Here is an 8,598-nt window from a genome sequence, read left to right on the forward strand (position 1 = left end):
ATGCTAAAGCTGAAACTCCAGTACTTTGGCCACCTCATGCGAAGAGTTGACTCATTGGAAAAGACTCTGATGCTGGGAGGGATTGGGGGCAAGAGGAGAAGGGGACGACAGAGGATGAGATGGCTGCATGGCATCACTGACTCGATGGACGTGAGTCTGAGTGAACTCTGGTGATGGACAGGGAGGCCTGGCGTGCTGCGATTCATGGGGTCGCAAAGAGTTGGACACGACTGAGCGACTGATCTGATCTGATATTGTTTCAGATAAGACTTTAACTCTTTTTAATGCAAAATGCTGGCTAATTATCTTGTTACATATAAACCCTAAGAAAAACATTTGTTGCCAGAACTTACTTAAAAAGGTGCGCCTCAGTCCTTGAAGAGCTGCCTACTTTAAAGTCTCCTTTCTTCCCTTTGGTGCCCTCACTTTCTTTCCTATCCTCTCTCAGTTGCTCTGCTCTGTCTCCGCTTCTCTCACCTCCTCCTTTTCTGTGCTTTTGTCTTCATCCTAGCTTAACCGGTCATATATTAACCTGAGGTATGTATTTTACATTATATTTTTTGCCACTTAAAAAAAAAAAAAAACCAAAAACTTATACTCCTTGTTTTTTTTGTTTGTTTGTTTTTAGTTGAATGACTTGAACATTTTATATTTCTCCCTCAAAATTAAAATATTCTGTCAAATTACTTAAAGTTGATTTTTACCTGTGAATGATTTTCAACACTGACATTTCCCCCTTAGTTGCTCAGGAGTTCTCAAGAAGAAACAAAAACTTCCTCTTGCTCTGGTCAGGTGAAAAGGCAGATTTTTTCACTTAAAGTTGATATAACTTTCATTGTCTTACATTATGAAGATGAAAATTTATATAGTCTAGATTCTTTTTTAAAAAAACAATTACATCAAAAGTGAAATTGCGTATTTTAAAAAAATTTCTTTGGAGAGAGGCATGTACAGCAATAGTGCATTCATTTTTAGGTATATAACCCCTCTGAAGTCAACATATTTGTTTGAAACTAAGCAGCTACCCATAAAACAATCATCTCAGAGATTGATTGAAGGTTAACTTACAAATGGTTGGTGACAAACAAGCAGCCATTTGTATGTAAAGGTGATAATCAGGAATTAAACTGAGTATTAGAAAAGATGTCAGACTATGAAGAAAAATAGGTTTGAGAGATTGTATTAAGGAAAAGATTTTAACTAGACTTACATGCTGATCATTTCATGATATATAAAATTATTGAAACATGTTGTACACCCAAAACCAACATAATATTATAAGTCAATTATACTTCGATAATAAAAGAAAAAAAGATGAGCTGTTTTGAGAAAAAGAAGAAAAAACTTGCTTGTGGATTTACAAGGTAAAGGCTATAAAAAGTTTGGTAGACTAAGAATTTCTGTACGAATAGAAAATTTGAACCAGCTAATCATATAACAAGATAGCTCTTTTGCATAAATGAAAGAGAAAAGATGTCTTACTCTTATCTCCACTGCCATCTTCATGTTTTATTCCACTGTCCTTTTCATCTTCATCTTCTGAGTTTTCTACTTCCTGAATAACCATCCTTTTCCCCTTGGTTTGAGTCTTAGATGCAGGTTCAGAATTTTTCAGATCTCTTTCAACCTCTGACAAGGTTTTCTACAACATAATCACCATGTTAAAGAAAAATTTTTTCTTTAGTAAAAAATACAACTATTCTTGCAGGTAATAATATGAAGATATTGAAAAGTGAATAAAGATAACTAAGATGAAGCTTTTTATGGTGGTCTTTATTTTTCTTTTCAAACAACTTCATTGATTTCTCTGATTATAATTATATATTTCTATTATAAAAAAATTAAAGTATAACAAGCATAAAAAAGGAAAAAAAACTATCTGCAATCTCGCCTCTCAGATAAACTACTGATATTCTGATGATCATCTTCCTATATATGTTTGTATGCATATAAACTTGCAGACATGTCCAAAAAGTTTTATGAAAATTAAACCATACTGCTGCTGCTGCTGCTAAGTCGCTTCAGTCGTGTCTGCTCTGTGACCCCATAGACGGCAGCCCACCAGCCTCCCCCATCCCTGGGATTCTACAGGCAAGAACACTGGAGTGGGTTGCCATTTCCTTTTCTAATGCATGAAAGTGAAAAGTGAAAGTGAAGTCGTTCAGTCATGTCCGACTCTTAGCGACCCCATGGACTGTAGCCTACCAGGCTCTTCCGTCCATGGGATTTTCCAGGCAAGAGTACTGGATTGGGGTGCCATTGCCTTCTCCGAAACCATACTACACATGCTTTTAAAGAGTAATATTTAAAGGTTTGGCAGATTTACTTGTATCCCATCGTAAAGGAAATCAACCCTGAATATTCACTGGGAGGACTGATGCTGAAGCTGAAGCTCTAATACTTTGTCCACCTGATGCAAAGAACTGACTCATTTGAAAAGATCCTGATGCTGGGAAAGACTGAAGGTGGGAGGAGAAGGGTATGATAGAGGATGAGATGGTTGGATGGCATCACTGACTCGATAGACATGAGCTTCAAGCTTATGTCAGGTACCCTGACCACCAAGTTCCATGGGGGCAGCAGAAGGCCCAGATAGGTACTACACACTCAGTGGGTTTGTGTCACAGCTGAGGGGTCTCACATTTAGAAAACTCAACACCCATATTTTATAATGTTGTTGTTGTTCAGTCGCCCAGTCATGTCCAACTCTTTTCGACCCCATGGACTACAGCACTCCAGGCTTCCCTGTCCTTCACTATCTCCTGGAGTTTGCTCAAACTCATGTCCATTGAGCTGATGCCATCCAACCATCTCAGCCTTCACATATGAAAAGCCAGCTCACTGGAAAAGACCCAGATGCTGGGAAAGACTGAGGGCAGGAGGTGAAGGGGGAAACAAAGGCTGAGATGGCTGGATGGCATCAACTCAATGGACATGAGTTTGAGCAAACTCCAGGAGCCAAACTGTCGCAGAGTTGGACATGACTGGGCAACTGAACAACAACATTATAAAATATGGATGTTGGGACATGAGTTTGAGCAAACTCCAGGAGCCAAATTGTCGCAAAGAGTTGGACATGACTGGGCGACTGAACAACAACAACATTATAAAATATGGATGTTGGGACATGAGTTTGAGCAAGCTCCGGGAGTTGGTGATGAACAGGGAAGCCTTGGCTCATTGGCTTGCCATGCCATGAGTAACAAAGTCTTCTGTGCCTGACCCAGGAGTCCTGTAAGTTTTAAATAGGGTAAAGTCTCAGACCCTTCATAGTTTTTGACACTTACCTCCTCTCTCTAGGTCTGAACACAGATCCCCTAAGTACATATCTGAGTCAGTTTACTGTCAATGATGCTATGCTTACCATACAAGTTAAAGGAAGAAACACTCTTTTATGGCCATTAAGCTCATGCCTAATCCTACTAGGAACTTCTACACCACCCTGCATAATAAACTGAAATTGGCTCAAAGAAAAGGATTGCCTACAATGCTGTAGGAAAGAGAAAATTATTTATCCTTTAGGAGTAGGTTAATGATTTTGGACAATTTAAGAGTCTGCTTTCTTTCACTTCAAATACATGTTAACACCGGGGGGTGTCTGAGATGTATCTACTATTTAAAGTTGTGTCCTACTCATTCCTCAATATCATTTATCCAGCAAGGCTGGTATCTTAACATAAACCCAGAAAAAGCAAACTATAGAATTAGGTGAGGGATTGCTTTCTGTACTTACTTTGGCCAACTCATTATCAGGTTCAACAGCCAGTACTTTATTCAAGTCTTCTATAGCTTCCTGGAGCTTGTTTTGATGCTTATATGTGGTGGCACGGCGCAGAAGAGCTGAAAATTTACCAAAATAAAAGTTATATTTTTTTAACATGTGGCATTCTGATTATGACACATTCTTCAAGGGGAAGAATTTAGAATGCAATTGTGCAAACTAGACCCATTTTAAGATTCTTACAAATATAGAAAATGATCCTGAGGTCAAACAGAAGAGGCTGCAATAAAAAACTGTCCCTTCCAACAGCCTGGCCCTCTGACAGCTCCAGGCTCTGCCAGTTCCCCCAAGGCTGAGAGACTCCACATCTTAACCCTTTGAAGGCACCATGCTGTGCTACAATATTGGGAAGCTCTTCACTAAATAATAATATGTTCCTCCTTATAATCATCATGACTATTATTTCTACTTCCTGAAAACTTAAAAAGCCTTTCATTTAAATGTGGTATTTATATTAATAACCAAGCACCTAACTCAGAATATGGGTCCTTAGTGAAGTCTTTATAGCAATCTAAAATGAATAGGAACACAGAGAATCTTGGTTTTAAGTCCAGCTAAGTTCAGAAATTGCACACTTTGGTAAATTGTATCAGAGAATTTTTGAAGGTTACAGCATCTAATTTGATAATTTTTAATACTAAAATGAATCATGATTAATTATGTCATAAGAGAACTTTGTGTAGTAAGCCATGATTTTGAAAAGAATCAGGCTTTGTAATTCTGGAATTTATATCTGATTCTGTAATTTATATCTGATTTATTTTAATAACACTATTTTAAAACATAAATTTGGCTAGTTTGATTTTAGTCTTAGAATGAGCCAGGAAAATCTAGAGGATAAATCATTTCATCATTAATATAAACAAAATTATAGCATAAGTACAAATTGAGCTATTACTGTTCCTATTCAGATTTCAGAAGGAACTGTCCATAAAGAAATATTCATGATATAACAATTACCATTTTAAAAAAACTCTTTATTTTTGGAAATAATTTCAGATTTACAGAAAGTTGCAAAGCTAATACAGACAGTTCTCATATACCCCAACCCAGCTTTAAGGCTAACATCTTACATAACTATGATATATTTGCCAAAACTAAGAAATGTTGTTAACTAAACATTAGACTTTATGTGGATTTCACCAATTTTTCCACTAATGTCCATTTTCTGCTTCAGGTTATAACCATATACTATGCTGCATTTAGAACAATTAATTTTTGAGTAAAAAATAAAGTTTCAAAGAGGATGATATTTATCCACTTAAGAAAATCTAAGAATTCTTAATGTTTTATGGCCATACTGATTACTAGATTTGGCTCTGTCAAACTTGTTTTTTTATATAGTGAAGATTCTGGTGCTTAAGAAATTATTCAAATGGGGAAAAATGAAAACAGAAGACCATTCTAGTGCAGAAGAGTAGCACAGTGGTTGAATGTGGACTCTGGAGTGTCATCCAGTGTCAAGTCCTGGCTCTGTCACTTACCAGCTGGGTGATCTTAGGTGAGTTGTTCAGTCCCTCAGTATGTCCCTGTCCTTTTGTAAAATGAGTGTGCTAGTAACAGCTGTTGTTGTTTAGTTGCTAAATCATGTCTAACTCTTTTTCGAACCCATGGGCTGCGCAGTCCGCCAGTCTCCTCTGTCCTTGGGATTTCCCAGGCAAGAATACTGGAGTGGGTTGCCATTTCCTTCTCCCGGGGATCTTCCCAACCCAGGGATCAAACTCGTATCTCCTGCATTGGCATGTGGGTTCTTTATCACTAAGCCACCTGGCAAGTCCACTAAAAACAGTCCCTGCACCGTTACTGAGCTGTTGTGAAAAGTAATGGAGTTAATATATGTACTGCATGGCACAGGGCCTGGCACAGTGGTCGTGTGGAGACTGGGCACCTGCCTAAAGCTAGGACCCCACCCATATGCTGTGATAGAGACAACATACAAGCAAAGAAGAACTTTACTGGGGAAGGGAGGGCATCCATGCCGATGACAGTCAGGCTGATGCACCAGGATCCGTCCTCAGCACACCATGGTTTCTGCCCACCCGTGTTTGTAGGCATGTGGGAAAAAAAGTAAGTGGTTGTATTTATCTGAATCCATAGTATTTAGAAATAGAATGAATCTATTATAATTTATGCCTCTCCCTTTCGGAATGACTCCTTAGTAACAGAAAAGGAGAGCAGAGTCTGACTTGCATACTTCAGGCTTGGACCATAAGAAGGTACAGTAGGAAAGCAGAATGGAGGGCGGGTGTTGGTGGGGAGGTGTAGTCAGCTTTGGACACACTTAATTTAAAATGGCCTATGGACATCTAGGTGGAAGACCCAAAAAGCAGCTGGTGGAACGTTCTAGAGCTCTGGTGTGAGCTTATTAATAAATATTTAAAAATCATATTTAAATTTATTTTTTAGATAAAAAGATACAGTTCAATAAGCCAGTCAGAAAAAGATAAATACTGTATGATTTAATTTGTATGAGGTACCTAGGATAATAAAATCACAGAGACAGAGAGTAGACTGGTAGTTGCCAGAGGCTGGGGTGGGTAGAGAGGATAAAGAGTTGCTGTTTCATGGGTACATTTTCAAGATTTAAAAAGTTCTGCAGGTGGACAGTAGAGCTGACTGCACAACAATATGAATGTACTTAAGACCACCGAACTCTGTACTTAAAAATGACTAGGATGGTAAAAGTTTGTGCTATGTCAATTTTACCACAATTTTTTAAAAATTGAAAGGGAACAAAAACCCCACAAACTACAGCTCAAATGCAAGCGTGAGATATTTCTCTAAAAATGCATGTAGGACTTCCCTGGTAGTCCAGTGGTTAAGAATCCAGCTGCCAATGCAGGGAACGTGGGTTTGATCCCAGGTTGGAGAAATAAGATCCAACAGGCTGAGGGGAACTAAACCCATGCACCACAAGTACTGAAGCCCATGTGTTCTAGAGCCCCTGCTCCACAAGAGAAGCCGCCGCAGTGAGAAGCCTGCGCATCACAACGAAGAGTAGCCCCCACTCGCCACGGCTAGAGAAAGCCTGCGGGCAGCCATGAAGACCCAGTGCCGCCAAAAACAAGTAAAAACAAAAACATGTACACTTTGCTCAATCATCTGGGATTACTAGCTACATCAGTGCAAGTAATTAAAAAGTTAAATCCGAAGTTAAACTTGAAATGCAAAGTAACTTGAGGAAGGTAATGATTCACATATAGAAATTTGAGTTTATTTGAATTTTTTTTAGTGTAAACATTGGAGAAGGGAATGGCACCCCACTCCAGTACTCTTGCCTGGAAAATCCCATGGATGGAGGAGCCTGGTAGGCTGCAGTCCATGGGGTTGCTGAGGGTTGGACACAACTAAGCGACTTCACTTTCACTTTCCACTTTCATGCATTGGAGAAGGAAATGGCAACCCACTCCAGTGTTCTTGCCTTGAGAGTCCCAGGGACGGGGGAGCCTGGTAGGCTGCTGTCTGTGGGGTCACACAGAGTTGGACACGACTGAAGTGACTTAGCAGCAGTGTAAACATAATGAGTATCTACAGATGACCTTCAACAGATGGTGCAGCAAATTTAAAGGTATTCTATGAATACTTTTTACCCTTTAAGTTCCCAGGTTCTAACTCCAAGACCTTTTCACAGTCCTGAAAAGCACTGTTCCAGTTCTGCAGTTTGAGTTCTGCTTGAGCACGATTGTTGTAAGCTGCTACGGTGGGAAGCACGGATAAGCTCCTGTAAAAGAGACACTTTTAAAAAGTTTTTAATATTTTATTGTGGTAAAATGTATGAAAGAGACATTAATGTCAACAAGCGAATGACAGGAAAACATAAAATGGAGAAACTCAGCTAAAGTTAGAAGCTAAAACAATCACAGCTCATGTTGTGGGTAGAATTGCGTCCCCTCAAATTGGTAGGTTGAAGTCCCACCCCCCAGCACCTCAGGATATCACTACACTTGGAGATAGTCTTGAAAGAGATGATTAAGTTAAAGTGAGGTCATGAGGGTGTTTCCTAATCCAATATGACTAGTATCCTTATAAGAAGACACACCCAGAGGAAAGATCACTTGAGGACACAGAGGGAAGATGGCTACAGACAAGCCAAGGAGAGAGGCCTTAGAAGAAACCAACCCTGCAGACTCCTTGATGTCAGACTTCTAGCCTCCAGAGCTGTGAGAATACATTTCTGTTGTTTAAGTCAATCAGTTTGTGGCAGTTTGCAGGGCTGCTGCTGCTGCTGCTAAGTCGCTTCAGTCGTGTCTGACTCTGTGCGACCCCATAGACGGCAGCCCACCAGGCTCCCCGTCCCTGGGATTCTCCAGGCAAGAACACTGGAGTGGGTTGCCATTTCCTTCTCCAACGCATGAAAGTGGAAAGTGAAAATGAAGTCACTCAGTCGTGTCAGACTCTGAGCGACCCCACTACCAGGCTCTTCCATCCATGGGATTTTCCAGGCAAGAGTACTAGAGTGGGGTGCCATTGCCTTCTCCAAGTTTGCAGGGCAGCCCCAGCAAATTAACACAGCATGGGCTGTCAAAAGTAATACCATAAAATTCTACAAACTACTAAATCAATGTTTAGACAGATGCTTAAGTTTCTAGTGAAAAGGTTTAAAATTTATTCTGGCTTTAGAAGTGATATGATCATTTAAATACCCGTATTGTTGCTGCTAAGTCGCTTTAGTTGTGTCCAACTGTTTACAACCCCATGGACCGTAGCCCGCCAGGCTCTTCTGTCCATGGGATTCTCCAGGTAAGAATACTGGAATGGGTAGCCATTCCCTTCTCCAGGGGATCTTCCCAACCCAGGGATCAAACCCTGTCTCTTAT

At 39.9% G+C, this 8,598-nt stretch overlaps 1 protein-coding gene across 1 annotated transcript in view; it reads right to left on the bottom strand.

Annotated features, from left to right (window-relative positions):
* Nucleotides 1–8,598, bottom strand: part of SPAG1 (sperm associated antigen 1) — an 87,183-nt gene that overhangs the window by 49,498 nt on the left and 29,087 nt on the right. The window contains exons 8-10 of the mRNA XM_010863556.1: nt 7,372–7,502; nt 3,734–3,840; nt 1,456–1,642 (exon numbers count right to left, since the gene is read on the bottom strand). Coding sequence (XP_010861858.1) covers nt 1,456–1,642; nt 3,734–3,840; nt 7,372–7,502 — 425 coding nt within the window. The remainder of the gene's footprint in view (nt 1–1,455; nt 1,643–3,733; nt 3,841–7,371; nt 7,503–8,598) is intronic.

Source organism: Bison bison, unplaced genomic scaffold, assembly GCF_000754665.1.
Source record: "Bison bison bison isolate TAMUID 2011002044 unplaced genomic scaffold, Bison_UMD1.0 scf7180017864491, whole genome shotgun sequence".
Lineage (NCBI taxonomy): Eukaryota > Metazoa > Chordata > Mammalia > Artiodactyla > Bovidae > Bison > Bison bison.